The 20,383-nt window shown below is 39.3% G+C and overlaps 2 protein-coding genes across 6 annotated transcripts; one reads left to right on the forward strand and one right to left on the reverse strand.

Moving 5' to 3' along the window:
* Window positions 1-1,515: 1,515 nt before the first annotated feature.
* plcd4b (phospholipase C, delta 4b) lies at window positions 1,516-13,009 on the forward strand. The gene is made up of 16 exons (XM_017691628.2): window positions 1,516-1,651; window positions 2,971-3,010; window positions 3,131-3,289; window positions 3,752-3,980; window positions 4,173-4,302; window positions 6,351-6,582; window positions 6,816-7,017; window positions 7,472-7,616; window positions 7,723-7,875; window positions 9,191-9,349; window positions 9,860-10,016; window positions 10,724-10,840; window positions 11,079-11,257; window positions 11,365-11,497; window positions 11,673-11,822; window positions 11,920-13,009. Exons 2-16 carry the CDS (start codon window positions 2,989-2,991, stop codon window positions 12,009-12,011), a joined length of 2,259 nt encoding a protein of 752 aa, XP_017547117.1. The 5' UTR covers window positions 1,516-1,651; window positions 2,971-2,988; the 3' UTR covers window positions 12,012-13,009.
* Window positions 10,286-20,357, reverse strand: znf142 (zinc finger protein 142). 5 transcript variants are annotated; one of them, XM_017691624.2, is made up of 8 exons: window positions 20,308-20,357; window positions 19,464-19,656; window positions 19,075-19,317; window positions 18,131-18,955; window positions 17,290-17,467; window positions 14,318-17,201; window positions 14,032-14,137; window positions 10,286-13,647 (listed from the first exon to the last, which is right to left on the reverse strand). In XM_017691624.2, exons 2-8 carry the CDS (start codon window positions 19,600-19,602, stop codon window positions 13,175-13,177), a joined length of 4,848 nt encoding a protein of 1,615 aa, XP_017547113.1. In that variant the 5' UTR covers window positions 19,603-19,656; window positions 20,308-20,357; the 3' UTR covers window positions 10,286-13,174. The 5 variants fall into 5 exon arrangements, with proteins under 5 accessions (XP_017547113.1, XP_017547112.1, XP_017547115.1 ...); XM_017691623.2 differs by having other exon boundaries at window positions 19,464-19,670; window positions 20,308-20,353; XM_017691626.2 differs by having other exon boundaries at window positions 19,464-19,659; window positions 20,308-20,343.
* Window positions 20,358-20,383: the final 26 nt, after the last annotated feature.

The raw sequence follows: 20,383 nt of genomic DNA on the forward strand, positions 1-20,383 counted from the left end.
TCAGAAAAAAATGGTATAAAAAAAGTAAAGTAATTTGGTCTGATATATCATCTTTGACCTTTTTTCAACATTTTTAGATTTGGATAAAGCCAAAAAATGTCTTCATGCCACAATGTCTATGGCCAGCTCTTAAGCATGGCCTGTGCCCATGATAGAATGGTCAATCGTCTAGAGATTCTATGATTACTTCGGACATTCAGACCATAGGGGCTGTTTTACAAGACTATATGCACCCCACACTGCAAGCACTCTTTCATGATATTCCTACGTTCCAAAGTGAGACACTGCTTATATATGCTGCTTAACAAATTCAATGATGACTTCTTAAACACCACAATTAAGTCAAATGCCCTGCATGGCTTTCCAATCTTGAGAATCTTAAGGAAGTTCTAAAGATCAAAATAAATTTGGAACTGGAAAAAAAAACTGGAGACTTTGAAAAACAATCCTATATTGTAATCCAAAAATGATTAATGATTAAGTGGTTATGATGTAAACATAGTCATTGAGAGCATAGGGGTTTTATGTGAAAGCTCCATTCTAGAGAAACTTACCAGGTCAGAATTGTTCACATGGGTGATGATAGGAATCTGAGTTGCTTAATGATTCAAAAAGCTCCCTTGCAGAAAGTTATTACATGAAATGGTTATGATTATACTGCCTGATCCCAGATACAGTTTTGGTACAAAATGGATTTTTAAATATAAATTAATGGTGGAAAAGTACAGCCATCGTCAGGAAATACTGTGCATAAATAAAATAATTTTATTTATCTTTATCAAAATTACATACAAAAGAATTGTGCAGTTTGTGGTTTTAAAGATTTTTGAGTAAGTTTCTCTACAATGCAATAAAACTACACTGAATTATCTCAATGATTTAGTTACACAGAATTTTTCTATATACTTGGTGGAATTTCTCTTTAACCATAGTCTGCTACTTTTGTCTATCATGTGTGAATGATTGATTTGTTACTCCTAAAAATCAAATTAAAGAAGGTAATCTACACTATTTAGAAGTTACATTGAATATCTGAATTGTACTGCTGTAAATTTAGTTTAAAGTCATCATGAAATGCATTAAAATGTCTGTGAAGTGACTTTGGGCAAAGATATTAAGTTAAATATTCTTTGGAAAATATGTGTTAAACATTATTGCATTGTTCATATTGTTATGGAGCCACACTATCGAGGTTTTCCACCTAGATGTCATTGGAGTTCCCTTAGCTAAATAAATGCAAATAAATACACAATAATGCATTTGATTAAGCTGTACCATCAACTTTAAACTGAACTGATTCAAAGACGCATCCTTAAAACAAGCAAAAACAACACATTCTAGCTTTATGGCTGGAAATGAAGTTGTAATTGATGCACAGTGACAGAAGCAAGAGTGGTAGGTTAACAAACGGAAGCCGGGTAGCATGACAATGTAAAAAGGGAAAGTGGGAGTGGTGAGGAAGGAGTGAGAGAGACAGGAGGAGGGAGGGAGGGAGGCTATTCGGGGCAGGAGAGCAGCATTGAGCACAACTCTGCTCTCTCAGCTTCTGTCTGTCTCTTAGTGTGCTCAGTCAGTGCTGAGGGCACAGCCTCCCTAAAGAGACTCCCTGTCTCACAGGCCCTGCGCATCTGCTGCTTTTCCTCTCAGCCTGGTGAGTGCTTTCTCTCCCTGCTGTCTGGCTGCTTCTCTTCCTTTTCCATGAGTAAGGAATTATGAAAGTCTGATGTAGCTTTTTCCTTAACAAAGCTTTTTACTGTAAATGTGGTAGAAACACTGCATTTCTCTCTGCCTCTCTCTGCTTGGGTGTAGAGCTCACATTACAGCAGGGATGGGATGGATGATAATAAGATTTTAGTTTAGGATGTATTTATACTTTCATATTCGCTCTTCAATGATTTTTAAGAAACATTTTGCTATGGTAAGAGCATACATTGACCTGCTGTGTTTGTGAATATTAAATAATTTGTGATCACTTGTACAGTAAATGTCTGTGCTGGAAAATTACACAAGTGATGACACAGGGCTGCCATTATAGCAGACGATTACAAGGCTGAAAACCCAGAATAAATTAAACAATTAAACTAAAGCTTATGGCACTTGTGAAACTATATGTTTGAATACGTTGATATAATATAGCTTAAGTTTACAGTGTGAAGGCAGCCTGCTGGTGCTCATTCACTGTTAAGAAAACTTTTTATAAGTAAGCCTTTTTCATAGTCTGGTGGGGTCACACTGGAGCGTAACAGACTCTATGTACTGTTTATTGTTATTCTGTTTCAGAGCTGTTTAGCCATAACCTACAAGTCTTTTTTTATAGTATGCTCAACTGCACTGCAGCATGTGAATAGTAGATTTTAAAGATTTGACAAATTTACATATGACACTGGCCAAATGCAGGATTGGGAATTAGCTCTCATGTTTCTGTATCAAATAATGAAACAAATGGGTATGGTCTTATATTAATGAAGTTATTATTGTATTTTGCTATTTTCCAAAGACCTGGTGCTAGAACATATTGAGTTTAGAATGTCAGGTTTTACTCTTCTCTAGCAACAAAGAAACAGGCCATAGTTTTATCAATGCATAAGAAACAAATGGTCACAACATTGCACAGAGAACCTTATATGACTCTGGGGAGTGCTCATATTGTCCCTGGACAAACCACATGCAGTACGTTCTCTTTTGGTGCACGCCCAGTCTCCAGAGAATGCCCATGAATGCACCCAGAGCCATGAGTCTGAGGTGTTCCTGAATGTAGCAGATAAATTGGGCTTCAATTAACAAGGCACAATCTCGGTAATGGCTTATGGAATGAGGTATTTAATCTCTGCTAACCACATGTATTTCATTCAAGAAAAGGATTTATTATTCACTGTGAGTCAGTGGTGAGCTGAGCTCTGATTATTATGCTCAACGATGTGTTGGAGTGTGGAAGGTGATTAAAAAATTAATAAACGTTAATGTTCACAGGTAAGCCGTGTGTGGGAAATGGAATCTCCCCAGCAAAGTTGTAAGTTCATCTGACCTTAATCCACCCCCACGCCCTTTCAGTCATAATTGACCAAACAATAAAGCATTGTGAGAGCAGTGAACGTGCTTTATTGATGTATCCTATTTCACCCTTTTTCAGGTGTCAAGCCTGATGTTAGTCTTGAGATCATGAAGGCTGGAAGTGTCCTGAGAAAAGCAAAGTCTCGCATGTGGAGAGGACATCGCCATTACAAACTGCAGGATGACTGCAAGACCATTGCGTACAAATCCAGCTGGGCTATGAACTCGTACTCAACCTGTAGGTACTCCCAAAATGTGTCAAATCCTTCCTAGCAGGAGAGGCTATTGTTAGTATGCATGCTGAAATCCATCATGCTCATCCCTTTCCGCTGGATTAGTCAGAATTTATGTGGATTAATGTGGAACTCTGGGTACTGATTGAAAACTTGCATTTGCATAATCAGAAAAAGATAGAAGAAGTAAAATGTGATGATTTCATTTTCCTGTCTGGTCACAGCCAATACCCTGATGACTGGTTTTAAACAGTATTTACTAACTTTGGTACTGCATACAACAAATCCATCAATGGTAAACAGATCCCAGTTTTCATTGTACTGTTATACCTGATTGGTTTGTAAATTAATGCTGCTAATTTTGCTATGCAGGCCTGTCTGGCTCCTGACTGGTCACATGAATATCTACAGTGCTGCAACACTGTATGTTATAATGCTACAGTTATACGCAACATTTGTGCCTGTAGTTTCTGTAGGTGATGTGGAGGCAGTGCGTGAGGGCCATGAGTCCGACGTGTTCTTGAGTGTAGCAGATGAATATCCTCCAGAGCGCTGCTTCACGCTCGTTTTTCGTGGCCGCCGTGGGAACCTGGACTTGGTGGCAGAGTCAGCCGAGGAGGCTCAGGCCTGGATAAGGGGCATGCAGACCCTCATAGAGAATCTGCAGAGCATGGGCGAGAGTGAAAAACTTGACCAGTATCCTTCTAATGTACACTACAGTTCACACTTCAGCTCCTCCATCTCATAACTTATATATAAGTTTCATAGTACTCACCAAATAATTTATACTACTCCCTAAATACTAAGCCTAGAGATTAAGGGGTTAAAACATTCCAACATATGAATATCAGACATAAACTGTTTTCCTTTAACAGTCAATCTGCTCAGATGGATCTCTGACTTGTTTCTGAAAGCAGACAGAAACAAAGATGGCAGGATAAGCTTTAAGGAGGTCCGCAGGCTGCTGAAGCTCATGAACATGGACATGAATGAAGACCATGCAAGCTCTCTTTTTAGGGTGAGTGGAGGATTGGTCATTTGCATTTTTTTCTAATCCTCTTTTATTTACATTGAATAGAAAAAAATGTGATGGACATTAGAGGTAATCTAAATCGATTAGGATGTATTATATTGAACAGAAGCATTAAAACTGCAGAACACGTTAAAATCCTACAAAAGTAGAGTACACAGCCTAAAACACACACTGTTACATGGTGACAAGATGTGATGTCTGTCAACAGAATGGAGACTTTTTTCAAAGTGATTCAGGCAATACTGAAAGGTAATATCTGGTACAGTGCTGTGACGAGCAAGGTGGCCAGCCAAGTGACCAGTGAGGGAGTCATAACATACATATATACACATACATACATATACATATATGTATAGGAAAAAAGTATTTAGTCAGTCACCAATTGTGCAAGTTCTCCCACTTAAAAAGATGAGTGAGGCCTGTAATTGACATCATAGGTAGACTTCAACTATGAGAGATAAAATGAGGAAAAAAAATTTTGAAAATCACATTGTCTGAGATCTTGCATGGAGCCCCTGATCGAGGGAGATTAGCAGTGGTCTTGTAGGTCTTCCATTTTCTGATTATTGCTCCCACAGTAGATTTCTTCACACCAAGCTGCTTGCCTATTGCAGATCCAGTCTTCACAGCCTGGTGCAGGTCTACAATCTTGTTTCTGGTGTCCTTCGACAGCTCTTTGGTCTTCACCATAGTGGAGTTTGGAGTGGGACTGTTTGAGGTTGTGGGCAGGTGTCTTTTATACAGATAACAAGGTCAAACAGGTGCCATTAATACAGGTAATGAGTGGAGGACAAAGAAGCCTCTTAAAGAAGAAGTTACAGGTCTGTGACAACCAGAAATCTTGCTTGTTTGTAGGTGACCAAATACTTATTTTCCACCATTATTTGAAAATAAATTCTTTAAAAATCAGACAATGTGATTTTCTGAAATTTTTTTCCTCATTTTGTCTCTCATAGTTGAGGTCTACCTATGATGTCAATTACATGCCTCTCTCATCTTTTTAAGTGGGAGAACTTTCACAATTGGTGACTGATTAAATTCCCCACTGTATATATATATATATATATATATATATATATATATATATATATATATACTCAGAACAGCTTTAAAAGAGACCACTCTGCATTGTGAAACCATCTTGAAGGTTAACATCCATCTAAACCAAAACCCAGTGCATACCCAACAGTTGTAGGGTAAAGTTTGAACACCCCTACTCAAATGACATGTTTTATTGATTTTCAAAGTGAAAAAAATGAACACATCTTCTACAAGTAACACACTTAAAGGTGAAGTGTGTATGATTTAGGAGGGTCTATTAGCACCTACAATATAGTATCCAAAACTCATCACCATAATTACAAGTCACCGTGTTTTCGTTAGCTTAGAATAAGCCCTTCATATCTACATACTGCTCTTTCAACAGTATTGCAGAACAGACAAATCAAACACTAGATCTAATCAATGTCTTTCATGTTTTTACCCTGAAGTAGCAGCTTGAATTTGGTGCCACTATAGCACTGGTTGGGAGACATAGAAAAAGAAGAATCAGTGATTGCTGCCAGTGCTGCTAACCATTTTGTCCTGTGAGAATTTTGAGAACCTAAATTTTGACAAATGGAGGATCAACCTTATTATTTAGCAGAACAAAGAACAAAAGAGGGTGAAAGGAGGGCCCAGGTGATGGCAGAAAACCTGATGGCAAACATAGGTTCTACTACATGGTTGGAAAGGGGTAATCAGTTGGTTTTCATCTGCAACCTCTCTGCTTGATGCCACTAAATCTTACATGCTGCTACTTTAAATAATCTTAGTACATAATTTACTTGCATATTGGAAAAGGTGGGAATTAATTGGAAATAAACAGTAATTGTGCTCTAAAATGTGCAGAAGTGTGTTGTCTGTAGAGGGCATGTTAACTTATTTACACTTAGAAAATCAACAAATTATGTAATTCCTACTGTAGAAGAGAAAGTATATAATGCTAGATTAATTTTCTTCATCTTCTTTTTCCTGTACCCTTCTCGACATAGATGGCCGATAAGAGTCAGACAGGTTTTCTGGGAAGTGAGGAATTTGTCCACTTCTACAAGATGCTTACTCAGAGAAAAGAGGTTGTGGAGCTGTTCCAGGAGTACTCCAGCGATGGACAAACGCTCTCACATTGTGATCTGGAGGAGTTTCTGCGGGAGGAGCAGCTGGAGGGAGACAGGAGTCAAGAACATGCGCTTGAGCTGATCCAAAGATATGAGCCTTCAGATACAGGTACTGTTAACCATGGCCAGGTGGCTACCTGAAACAACACAACCTACACTGATAGGCACTTTCAAGAAGTTGTTTCAAGCACTTAACAGAGCTTTCCAAGCCATTACACTTTATTGTGCAGCTATGAGCTCCTTATTGTTAGAGCATAATGGCAGTAGTTTAATTCATTTGCACAACAGCCTTATTGATCAATGGAATTTAGCATGAGTCCCTTCTCTGTGCATTCTGTGCAGCCAAAGCCAACCACACCATGTCAATAGATGGCTTCTTGATGTATCTGACCTCTGCTGATGGTTCCATCTTCAACTCAGAAGATCAGCGTCTCTATCAGGACATGACTCAGCCTCTCAAGCATTACTTTATCAGCTCATCACACAACACGTACCTTCTAGAGGACCAGCTGAAAGGAAGGAGCAGCGTGGAGGGCTACATTCAGTAAAAAAACACAGATTTAGTCTTTTGAGTGGACTCCATTGTGTAAAACAGCTCTGGGAAGAAAAGTATAAATCCTTATTCAGAAATGTATCACAACATGTTGTAAACATAAGTCGCTGTTGGAAAAGAAAACCATGTATCTCCAAAATGATAACTTTATAGGAAAAGGAAAAAAACCTACTTTACTTTTAAAGTAAGTCAATGAAACCGCACATTTTTCCAAGCCATTTTGGGCCATTTCTTTTGGTCCATTCTTCATGAAATTTATTCACAATGTAAAGAGCAACAGGCATTTTCAAATGTCAAAAACCAAACAAAAATGGAGACACAAGTTTTTTACAAAAGCAGTGATATGCATATAGCGGTTATATGTATATTTAGCATGAGGTTTCCTACTTAAACCCAGTCAAAGGTCACTCTGATCGTCCAAAGAAGCTAATAAACTTCTTTCTAGGGCTCTGAAGCGGGGCTGTCGCTGCTTGGAGATCGACTGTTGGGATGGTTCCAGTGGAGAGCCTGTTGTTTACCATGGACACACTTTCACATCCAAGATTCTCTTTAAAGATGTAATTAACACAGTGGCAAAATATGCCTTTAAGGTAAATGGTCTGAAATATTCAATGAATTCAACAAAACAGAAAACATGTTCAGCCAGTTGTGCAGTTAAATATGTCTGTTTGTTCAATCCACCACTGTGCATTCCAGACATCAGAATACCCAGTTATCTTGTCTATTGAAAACCGATGCAGCGTGGAGCAACAGAAAGTCATGGCTCAGCTCTTAAAGGATATCCTTGGTGACATGCTGCTGAGGACTACAATAGATGGCAAAGTCCCTAGTGTACTCCCATCTCCAGAGGTGAGCTAAGGATCAGCATCATTTCATAACTAGCAGCAGCTTTAAAGGGCCCACACCTTTCCTCATTTTTTTTAAATAAAAGAGTTTGATGTAGAATGTAAATAGTCTTAAAGCTTCAAAACACACTGTTGGATCTTCAGTCCATACAGTTCATATATTAAAATTAAGCTACAAAATCAGTCCATTCATCCAAATAAACCACACAAACAGTACAAGCACATGCAGTACTATGCAAAAAAACACCATAAATCTTTAAAATACTTACAAATAAACATAAGTAGAGCCAAAAGTTTATATCTTGTGAGTTATTTTCAAGACCTTGTTTTCCAGATTTGTCCTTGATGCCCTGAGTCATTGCACAGATTTGTTCAATTTTGTCACCAGAACACTTGATTTAATGTAGTGAAGTATTGGTCAGCCAAACCAGGTATAGATGATAACTATAAATAACATTACGTTTCCTTAAGGGGGGGTTTGGAACATACATAAAATCACAACTAATTGTCTTAATGTTGCATTAATTAATTATTAGTCTTTCTAATATTAGTAAACTAGCAAATAAATAGTTATTTCCCAGATAAACAGCCTTTTAAACCTAATTTTCTCAGATGCCTGAGACGTCTGTGCAGCACTGTGTATCTGCCTATTCAGCCTACAGTTTAGCTCTACCCATTCATGCTCAAGTTATAAGTAGTGTTTCAGCCAGGATTGCTTTCTGAATGAGGCACAATATAGGGCAGCCAATCAGAACAGAGCTCATTTACATATATTAGTCTTAAAAGCACAGTAACAAAAACAGCCTGTTTAAATCTAAAGGATAAAGACAAGTTGAAAAAGGTCATACATAAAAATGAATTATGACTGTCTTTGGTACATAAAACCACACAAATGTTAAGATTTCATTGTCGAGACAAAACATTTAAAACACAAGACAAATGCAGCATGTGGGCCTTTTAAACACTATTACAAAGCCTTCCACACTTGTTCATGGACATCATGCTGATATAGAATTTATAATGATGTTCACTTCTATCAGAAGAGGATGATCTAATATATCATAATGGATTTTCTCAGCATTAACAATTCAAAGACGTTAACTTATAGCTTTACATGAGTATATGTTTCATATAACATGACAGCTGCGGTCTGCCATTTTTTCTTCCAGTCACAGAACACTCTACTAAATCAATATCAATGTATATGATACTGTATATGGACAGTCGTGGAAAGTTTCTAACTTCATTTTACAACAATAAAATGTTTTATGATTTTACACAAAGTAACCAAGCCCTGCACATGTGTGCATTTGTTTCAGGAACTAAAGGGGAAAATTCTGGTGAAAGGGAAGAAGATTGGAGGATTGGAGTCCTTGGATGCAGATAATCCAGTAAGTGGCGAAGTGAGTGATGAAGATGATTCTTCAGAACTGCGCAGGGACAGTCTGACCACAGAGAGTTTGCCATCAGACAGCAAGGTAAGCAGATGTGTGCATAGCATGTGTTTGTTACACTCTCAATTAATAAATTAACAACACATGCTGTTATTTGTTTCAGTACATTCTATGTTACTAACTATGACATATATTGTTCTGTTCCCACTTTATTTGGATAGTACTCCAGAGATTGCTCACAAATGTGTTCTAACTCTAGGATTTAGGTTCAGGGTTCAGAAGTGCCATGTGCCTTCAATGTCCAAGGGTCACCATTGCAGAGCTCAATAGTGCTGCATAACACAGATTGATACAATAGGTGATTGACATAATACAGTGGAACTGCCTATAATTACACTGATAAGATGAAAAATGGAAAAAAAATGATTAGGTTGGGATTAGGATTAGACTCATTTTAGGCATATTAGTAAATAATTGGTTAAACATCTTCAAACCAACTATAGCTACTATGCAAATAAAGTCTTATTTTCCCCTTCCCCATTTTATAAAATTCTAGCTCAGTGTTTTAAATGTTTCTTGTTTGTTGTTGACTAGAAATCAAAGCAAAGTCTAACCAAGGAGCTTTCGGACCTTGTCATATACTGCAAGAATGAACATTTCAACAATTTTGAACATGCACGCATCCACGGCAAGCCATATGACATATCCTCCTTCTCTGAGTCCAAGGCCCGCAAAATTATCAAGGAAGCAGGTAGGCTCAGGAACACTAAGGTTGAAGATACTAACAAATTTGGCAATGCTTGCATTAACATATTTTTATGTAGAAAATATATCAAAATATTATGTAAATGTTTGCCAAGACATCAAGTATTAAGCAGCTGAAAGAGTAAAACTCTGGGCTGCTTTATTGAACACATCTTAGACACAGAATCACTTATACAGTGATTCTTTAAGACTACGCTTTTAAGTTTGTGAAACTGTTTCTCTCTCTGCCACATTTATTGTACACGTGCACATTAATTGTATCAAAATTAATTTAATATGTAAACCTTTGTACATGGAACTTAATCATCACAGTGAAAGATTCTAATATTCTCTACTCAAATTCTCAAAGGAAAATCCCTATCTTTGTGAAACTGAAAGCAAATCTCCCAAAAAATGGAGGCTGTAATAAAGGCAAAGTATATTTAGTTGTTTGGGCTTCAGTGTAATTTTCTGTTAAATATATTTTGTCTGCTTTTTTTTTTACAGCTACTAAAAAAATGTAAAACTTGTACTTAATGGCAGTTTTGACTGGGAATTAAATAAATTAAGGGTGGTCTCAGACTTTTGCACGGTACTGTAGACTTCATAATGATGTTCAGTACGGTTAAAAAGTCATATGTATTTACACAGGTTTGCAGTTTTTCCTGGTTAAAATTCTTTAGTAACATGCTCGTGTTTCTGTTATGTCCACAGCTGCTGATTTTGCTCAGCACAACGCAAGGCAGATTACCAGGGTTTATCCTAGTGGCCTAAGGACAGACTCTTCAAACTTCTGTCCCCAAGACATGTGGAATGTGGGATGCCAAATGGGTATGTCAATAATAAATCCAATTAAACTGAAGCCAAATTAACTCTAGAAAGAGTAAATTAGATGTAAATTAACCACTGTGGACATTAATCGAACATTACTGGTTGTGCTGTACAAATCAATCTAATTCAGTCTAATGGAAATGTCTTTAAAAGCGTAAATTGCACAAATGCAAAAGGGCTGGTGACTTGGAAGTGGATTTTAAACTGCATTAAATTTTAATGTGTCTCTGATCCACAGTGGCTTTAAACTTCCAGACAGCAGGGCTGGAGATGGATCTTAATGATGGTCTCTTTAGTCAGAATAACCGCTGTGGATATGTTCTGAAACCGGAGATCCTGCGCAACAGTGAGCAACAATTCAATCCAGACAAGCCCCAGGACCGCAAAGATTACTGTCCCCTCATCCTCACTATTCAGGCAATGAAAAACTCACTTATCAGCTCTAATCCAGGCTTGCATAACTTGGGTGAGACAAATGTAACTAAAAATATTAAATGTCTGATCCCTTTGTGTTTCACTTTTAGGTAATTAGTGGCCAGCAGCTCCCTAAAGTAAACAACAAAGTAGGGTCCATTGTAGACCCTTTTGTAAGGGTGGAGATATATGGTTTACCTGCAGACCAGGCCACACAGGAGACAAGCTACATCGAGAACAACGGTGAGGAAAAGAGATGATGCTGTCGAGCCGTCTCAAGAACATTTCCATATGACAAGGATTTTTTTTTCTGAAAATGCATTTATGCAACTATACATCAACATGTAATGGGTTTTGAGCGCTTTCAGTCCCATAGATTGTGTTAGGACTATTTTTTCTCCTGTTTTCATCTGTGCAGGACTCAACCCATGCTGGAACGAAACATTAGAGTTTGCGGTCCATACTCCTGAGCTGGCACTCATCCGCTTTGTCGTGGAGGACTATGACATGGCAACCAAAAATGATTTTATAGGGCAGTACACAGTTCCCTTCTCTTGCATTCAGTCAGGTGAGTGAGCAATCAGGACAGGAGTCACTCCACTCAAAACAATAAGCTAGCTATAAATTATTAAATGGTAAATTAAACTGATTCGTTTCTCTTCTAGGGTATCGCCACATCCATCTTTTATCGAAAGACGGCACAAGCCTTCGCCCCTCCTCTCTGTTTGTGAACATTAACATTACAGAAGCCTCCTAGATGAGCATGCAGCATCCAAATACTTCTACACAATGAAAATATGTAATTCAGAAAGTTATGCAAACTCATATTGTGTGTTTCTTTGTGCACATTTAAGACTTTAGGCATTATAACTCAGCTACACCTATTTGTATATTGCATATGGCTTGCACATAAAGCAATATTTCCCATATTAACCATAACTAAAGAAACTGCAGGCTTTAGTATCCAGGTTTTATTGCTCTTGCTATGATGTAGACTTCTGTGACAAAGTTTTAAATAAAAAATAACTAAAGAGTAGCTAAACAGTAAAGTCAGTATAGTGCCTTCTCAGCTTTACAATAATAAATTATAAGTATTTACAGTATAAGAAACTGTCTACTCTACAGCTGCAGATTAAACTGATGCATTAACATTTTGTTCATGCTGTAAGGCTACTACAAGATATTAAGCACCACATTTAAACAAGCCATAGAAAAAATTCTAAAAAGTTGTATATGTAGAGTTTTAGATCCTGTTAACCAGTAGTTTTCATTTTTAACTGTTAAAGCATTTATTTTAAATTTTAACTGTTATATATTTATTTGTTGTTGTCAAGATAACTTGTTCCTGACAATCTTGTACTCTAAAATATACCAAAACCCAGACTTTCCTTAAAGTTTCTGTATCCCTTCAATCCCTGAACATTGTTCCTTGTAGTCTTACAGTAGTGAAGGTATGACTTTGCCATAAATGCTACTGCCTGCTATATACACTGGATGCAACTCACAGAAGGGACTAATAAAGTGAATATAAATATTCTCTATACTTAGTATAAAATTCTAAACATATATACACCCACACTAGAAAGTATTCACTGCTGTTGATATTACTGTTCCCTAAAATTGCTCCACCTACAGTACGTGATATCCATTTAAACTGTTGCACATGTGCATTTTAGTCATTTAGGGACATTATCTATTCTTAGATGTTCACTAAGTGATCCGGCAATGACCTCAATAAATGCTGTTGACACCTTCCATGTGATGAATTAATTGAGTTTCCCTTTGAATACGTAAGTATTCAAATATTAATTCAGCTAAAAGGCATTAATTCAGTTTCACTTGAGCGGAGGTTCATTACAGGACTAATACAGTGTCTTTTTCCTAATTAAAAAACACAGAGGATAAAAAGACAGACTAATGTTATTCAGTGTCTTTCTCTGCAATACATTGTCCATCCATCAACAAGTCTTCTTTTGGCATCAAACGGGCCTCCTGCAGCGGGACAGTGTGGGTGTCAGGGTCCTTATCCACCCCTCCCTGAACGGGCTGGTCTGGATGGTGCCTACGCAAGTGCTTCACCACTTGAAACTTCTGCTTGGCTCGGTAGGAACAGTACAGGCAGCGGAAGGGCAGCTGATTTGTGTGGGAGAGATAGTGGTGACGGAGGCCAGCAGGCCAACGGAAACCCTTTTGGCATATGGAGCACACGTAGGGCCGCTCATCACTGTGCTTCTTCTGGTGCGTCTTGAGCAGGAAGCGGGTCTTGAAAGCCTTGCCACACTTTTCACAGATGAAGGAGCGCACATCTCGATGACGTGTCTCACAGTGGACACGCAGGGCATCAGCACGGTTTGTTCGATATTCACATTCCTCACATGCATACGATTTGGCTCCTTAGCACAAAGGAAGGTTGGAAAGTACTTAGTGAGCAGTTCTTGCAGATTTAATACTGGTGGTTCTAAAACCAACCAGATGGTCCACACTTTGGCTCTAACCTAATGTATTGCAAGCTAGGTTGAAGCAAAAAATCTGGACCATATGGGAGTCCCTAAGGACCAGGCTGAGGACCACTGTGATACATACTATAGAGGTCTTCAGATTTGCAGTCCAGGATTTGCAGTCAGTGGAAAGTATGTCACTAGATTGCCAATCTGATACATGAACAGTTCAGTTCACTATCAGCAAATATAACACTCAGAAACTGTATTTAAGGTCTGGACAAAGAAGAAATATTACACATATTACAAACATTGCACATGATAGAAGATGGCGATTACCTGAGTGTTTTGTCATGTGGTACTTCAACTGGTTTACCCATTTGCATTTATAACCACACTCTGGACAGAGATATTTGCGCTCATCCTGGTGAATCCTCATGTGATACTGCAATGAAGACAATAATAATAACAGTTCAGATCCATTAAGTCATGAAAATCCAGTGCTCTTTAAACACTTCTAATTGCCTTGTGAAAAAATAACTATCAGGCATAAGTAAGTATTTGGCCATCTTATGCAAATTAAGTATTCAAATGAAGTATCTGGCCATCTTACAGCCTTTCATACCTTGAGCCGAGAAGGTTCAGCACAGGTATAGCTGCACTTCTCACACTGGTATGGCTTCTCTCCTGTGTGGATGCGCATATGCCATGTGATTTTCTGTCTGTTCCGGGTTGAGAAATTGCATTCAGTGCACTTGTAGAGACAGGTACCACCATGTGAACGGATGTGTTGGTCAAACACCAGCTGATGGAAACAAGAGAAGCCACAGACATCACACTTCAGAGTTTTTTCTTCCTGATGTCCTCCCTCATGTTCATCCAAGATGTGCTGGACAAGCAGCAGCCTCTTTCCAGTGGTAAAAGGGCAATCTGGGCACTTCTGGGTGAGGGTGACCTTGCAGCGGCTTTCCAGTTGAGAGTCAGAGTTTACTTGTGAGACCACATTATTGTTTTGAGAATGTTCACGTTGCACATGGGCTTTAAGCCTGGCCTTGCTGTTGCAAGTTAAGCTACACTGGGTGCAGCGCTGGCTGCTGGCAGCCTGGTGTGTCCGCTTACAATGCTGTTTCAAAGCAATATCAGAGCTGAAGCGGGCATCACACTGGTTGCAGGGATGGCTTAACTCTCCTGTGTGGCAGCTGAGGGTATGGCGGCTGATGTCAGTAGGATTATAGCCTTTGTAGTCACAAAGAGAACAGAAGTGGGTGGCTTGTCTGTCATGGATTCGCTGGTGATGCAGCCGTAGCTTAGATGAGGTGCCAAAGCTCTGACCACACAGCTCACAGCAGTGTCTGCCGATGCCCGTGTGCCTGGACTCATGGGCATCCAAACGGTGGCGCCGTGCTGTGCTGAAATCACAGAAGCGGCAGTGGAATGGGCGAGCACCCTCATGCTTCAGTGCCACGTGCTGAGCCATACATCGCTCTTGCTTGCAAGTGAAGATACAAAGCTTACAGTGAAGTCGAGCTCTTTTGCCTCGTTTAAAATCCTTGTCTTTACTGTGAACTAAGAAATGGTGATTTAGAGACTTCTCTGATTTGGCCACAAATGAACACTGCTGGCACTGGATCTCGCCAGGCTTTAAACAGCCACGTTTCTCATGACTTGTTAATGCTCTTCTCTGTTGGCAAACAAATGGACAGTTGGGACAGGAAAATCGTTTTATGCTTTTCACTATTTTCTCTCCTGGGTCTCCTTCATTGTTTTCTCCATCTTGCTCTTCCTGCTCACAATCTAATTCACTTTGTTCATCCTCTTGCTCATTCACTGTCAGCTTACTTTGAGCTCTGCTTCGGAAGCAGGCTGCACAATGACGATCTATTGTGGCTTTTCTGCTACATGAAAAGGAACATATTTTGCAGGTGAACTTATAATTATCTTCATGGTAACCACAGCTGTCAACAGTTGCCAAGCCCAGGGACTCAGAAGCATGGTTTGTATTATTCTTCTGTGGGATGACATTTGCCCCTTTATCTCCAGTTAAGCTTGTGAGCACACAGTCCCCACATTGATCAGCCTCTGTGACAGGTGACAAAGGGCGTGCAGCCTCATTCTTATTATGCAATGTATCCTGGGCCTGTGTAGTTCCAAAATCTCTTATCTTGTGTGAGGTTTCCACAACAGAGAGAATCTTTTTTTTCTTCTGCAGTGCAAGACACTTTCGGAGGCGGTGGGTGTTAAAAGAACGTAATTGTTTGAAGCGTAAACCGCAGTCCTGGCACTGGAGAGCTGCTTTCATGACCTGGCAGGAAGATCTGCAGTGCCGCATTAAGGCTGCCTGCTTTCGTGTCACATAAGAGCAGTGATCACACTGGTATATGTTGTTCTGGGTTTGGACCACCAGCATCTGGACTCTACCTTCCAGGATCAGTGCATCAGCTTGGTCTTTGTCCCGTCTCCTCATAACTTGGAGCAGATTTTCTGAACCTGCACCATCAACTGAGGACACTAATGAGGAGACCGCATGATGGGCCACTGAGCTTTGGGGCACTTCTTGCATGATCACATTTCCTCTGTTCCCCTGCTCTTTGGAATCACTACCTTCCTCAGGGTCTGACAAAGCATCATCTTCCTCTTCACTTACAGATTCAACAGGGATCTCAGGAATGTTGCATGATGAGTCAGGTCTAGGGAAGCTATCAACAGGCACATCTGTGATTCCCTGGTCTTCTGATTCAGTACGCAAGGGTGCTGCCTGGGCACTAACATTGCATGTTATTTGGGTTAGAATACAACATTCCTCTTGGTCAGGGACAACTGGCTGAAGTTGTCTGATCTTTACTGGCTGTTCTGTTTCATTGTTTGTCTTATCTCCGAATGAATTAACATCTGAACTGCCTTGATGTTCTAAGACAGTACTTATGCTCTCTGAATCATTCACTCTTTCACAACTATTGGGAATTTGGTCATCATTTGTCATAATAGCATTTTGCAACTCCACTTGGTTAGAGGTTTTTGAATGACCTTCAGAACCCCCCTGCTCCTCAGCTATTTTTTCAGTACCTACAACTTTAGAATAAAAGGTCTGCATCAGGTCCATTGAATTGTTTTGTCTCTCTTTCTCTGCATATGTCTCCAGCCACTTCACATCCCCAGGCACGTATCCATGGGCCTTACGCTTGTGCAGGAAGAGGCCAGTGTTGCTAAATGTAGAGTATGAACAGAGAGCGCATCGAAACTCCCTTGTCCTAGTATGTTTGCAGTTTTCATGGTTGTGAAGAGCTTGACGATATTTTGTTGTGTATGCACAGAACTTGCACTGGTAAAGAGGAGGCTGGTGGTCTTTACTTGTTGAGTGTTTGAGCTGCATATGTTTGTGCAGTTCAGTCTTTCGCTTGCAAGAATAAGCGCACACCTCACAAATCAGACTCTTTGCTTGATGCCGAAGCTTGTGACTGTTCAGCTGGTCAATGCGGTGGCAGCGGTACATGCACTCATTACATTTGTACCTAAGAGTGAGAATAGGAAATGTAACAAATGATACAAGTGTTAATAGAAAAAAAAGTTAAGAAAAAAAAAATCAAGACTGAAACATACCTGAGATCACCAGTATGTTTGCGCATGTGGACATTCAGGTAATGCTTCCATTTGGTAACATAGCCACACTCTGAACACATGTGCTGCTTGTCATCAGAATGTGTCAGCATGTGCTTTGAGAGATATGTTTCATCTCGACATCTGAATTCACACAGTGTACATTTGTGGGGCTTTTCACCTGCAAAAATTTATAAATAAATCCATGACCACCACAGTTAGTAATACTGCATTACACAGACATATACAGTAACAAGCACAAACCAACAACAGTAAAGTTGTGAGACTAAATGAAATGCAAATAAAAATAGAAAACAGTGTTTAGCAAATTCCATAAACTGAAAACAAAAAAGTAAAAACATCTTTTTGTTGTTTTACCTTATGAGCTTTAATGGTTTTCTTTTTTTGTAAATATATGCTCATTCCAAACAGAATGTCTGCTACACATTCCTCAAGTTTGGAAAGGAACATGTTTCCTACTGTTGTATCATCTCATCAACACCTAATAATTGTTTGAGGACTGAAGACATCATTTGATCCAGTTTTGAAAGCCTAATTTTTGATATGATGTAAGCAGCTGTTTTTATTTTATTTCAATGAATGGTGCTTCTGCAATTTTGTTCCAACTCTTTGCGACAATTGAATGAGTGTATATTTACAAAAACAATGAAGCTGATATGGTAAAATATTTCATATCTTCTCTGTTTTTGTACTGATATAGGTCAAAGTGGATTCACAAATGTACAAATGCAGTATGCATTTCACATGCTATTCCAATTTTTTGAAATTGAGATTTGTGCAACGTATACAAAATGTACAATAATATATTTAAAAGTCATCTCACCAGTATGCATGAGCATGTGTCTTTTAAGAACTCGTTTATGAGCAGTCACGAAGCTGCACTCTTGACATCTGTGTGTTTTCTCACTGGCATGAAGGTGGCCTACGTGCTGGTCAAACTCCACTGGATTGAAAGTAGTGAAGGAACAGAAGTCACAACTTAGCTGTGTGTCCCCTGCATGGCCTTGTCTTTTGTGCTGCTGAAAACGGCTCTTGTTAGAGCATGTGAAGTCACAATGTGTGCAGTGAAAGGCCTTATGGGTCAGAAAATGAGCCTCCATATCTGTCTTACATCCGAACAAAGCACTGCAGGCATGGTGGCGACACTCTATGGCCTTGATGCTATGCGCATCGAATAGGTGCTTCTGAAGCACTTTTTTTTCTGTGCACTGAAAGGGGCATCCTACTTTGATGCAGGGCAGAGGTTGCCCGTCATGCGTCATGTGATGGGACTTCATATGACTCTTTAACTCCTGACTCTGCCGAAAGCCCTTTCGGCAGGTCGGGCACATATAGAGGTCCATGGCACCGTCATCCTCTCCTAGATTACCATGCACGCTGATGAGATGGCGGCGCAGGGTGTTACGCTCCACAGCACCATAATCACACAAGTGGCAGCGGTGCAGCTTCTCACCAGACTCCCTCAGCATGTGGACACGCAACTTGCTCTTGCTGGTGAAGTAGTGCTTGCAGGTGGGGCACTGCAGGCTGGGGTCAGGAAAATGAAGACGCATATGCTCCATCAGATGAGAGCGGGTCTTAAAGCAACGCCTGCATTCTGTACATATGTGAGTGCGAAACATGTGTTCTGCACCCTCTTCCACGTGATCTACAACACAGAAACATGCTCTTCAATACATTACACTTAATCTTAAGCTTCTTTAATAAAAGAATGAATTAATAAAAATAAAACAATCTGGAAAAATTAGAACCTTTACATTTGCTCACCTTGGACTGAGTGCACAGACATTTTCCCACTAAGAAGTGAGGCTTCTCCTCTTCTGCTTGGATTTTTCTGTACTTGAGGCTGAGGATTCTGAACATCAGTCTTTTTACTTTGAGACAAAGCTGATGAAGAATTTTGCACTTTTCTTCTTTTCTCTTTTTGCTTCTTTGGAGTTCCAGATTTGTTTTTCTCACACAGCATATCATGTACATCATCTTGCATCACAATGTTTTCCTGGTAATGAACTGGTAAATTAGAGGGGAAAAAACAGATGAAGTTAACAGGTGTGATTGATTAAAGACATTATTATTATTATTATTATTATTAAATAAGCAATTTTGTGATGGGTCTTCCTGAATGTTTAGCTACACCTGAAATTATCCTATCTTACCCCTGTTTGTCACAGCTTTCTCATGTTGTAAGCTGTGATGAAGCTGATCTTCATCACGCAGGCTTACTTTTCGTTCCTCCATCCTCTCCAGCAGTGAAACCCCAGTTGTAAAGCCTTGAAGTGAGGTGGACAAGTGCATCTTCACAAGGTTCACAAGGAGGGTCCCGCTGCATCAGTATTTTAGACCATGACCCTGCTTCAGGAAGACTAAATTAACCACATCGCAGTTCCCATAGTTAGTATTAATATGAAATACACCACTCAAACTGAGGTAAACAACAAAAAGCGTGACATTAGGTCAGTGGTCTAAACTTCTTTCGTGATTTTAGCTGGGTTCCTTTACATTCCTCAACACTTTTTAAAATGGCCAATACATTTTTAAAGATACACAACGTGTTTTACACGGAGTAACTGAAGTGTTTTTGACAGGAGAACATCAGCACACTGTGACTTCCATCGAAACATAATTGAGACCTACTGCCTCGAGTTTTCAGATCATTTCATTCTGGAAAACAGCGCATTTTCAGGACAGCTCATGTTGTTAAATCTCAAGCTTGTTAACACTAGCTTCATTCAGACATCATTTTGGGTTCTTTAAAAGTCCAGCTATTCAGCAATTTAACTAAAAAAATATTTATAAACGTTTTAATTCTGCTAATCTTCTCTCGTTACCTGCTCTTGCGCTATCAAGCAAAACGTCGTGCGAGCGGCGCCATTTGTTTCCACAAAACCAACATTTACGTTATTGCTGCATTGGAAAGGCTGAAAAGGAGGATACATTTTTACGTGGCGCCTTATTAGACATTATGAAGCGTATTTTGGCTTTTTAAATGTTATAACCTACCTCTTTCCACTTAAGTTTCTCTTTTACCTAGCATGTAGCATGGAACTATTTTGGTGGTACTCGTTTCAAGGGGGAA

The sequence above is a fragment of the Pygocentrus nattereri genome, chromosome 6 (genome assembly GCF_015220715.1).
Source record: "Pygocentrus nattereri isolate fPygNat1 chromosome 6, fPygNat1.pri, whole genome shotgun sequence".
Classification (NCBI taxonomy): domain Eukaryota; kingdom Metazoa; phylum Chordata; class Actinopteri; order Characiformes; family Serrasalmidae; genus Pygocentrus; species Pygocentrus nattereri.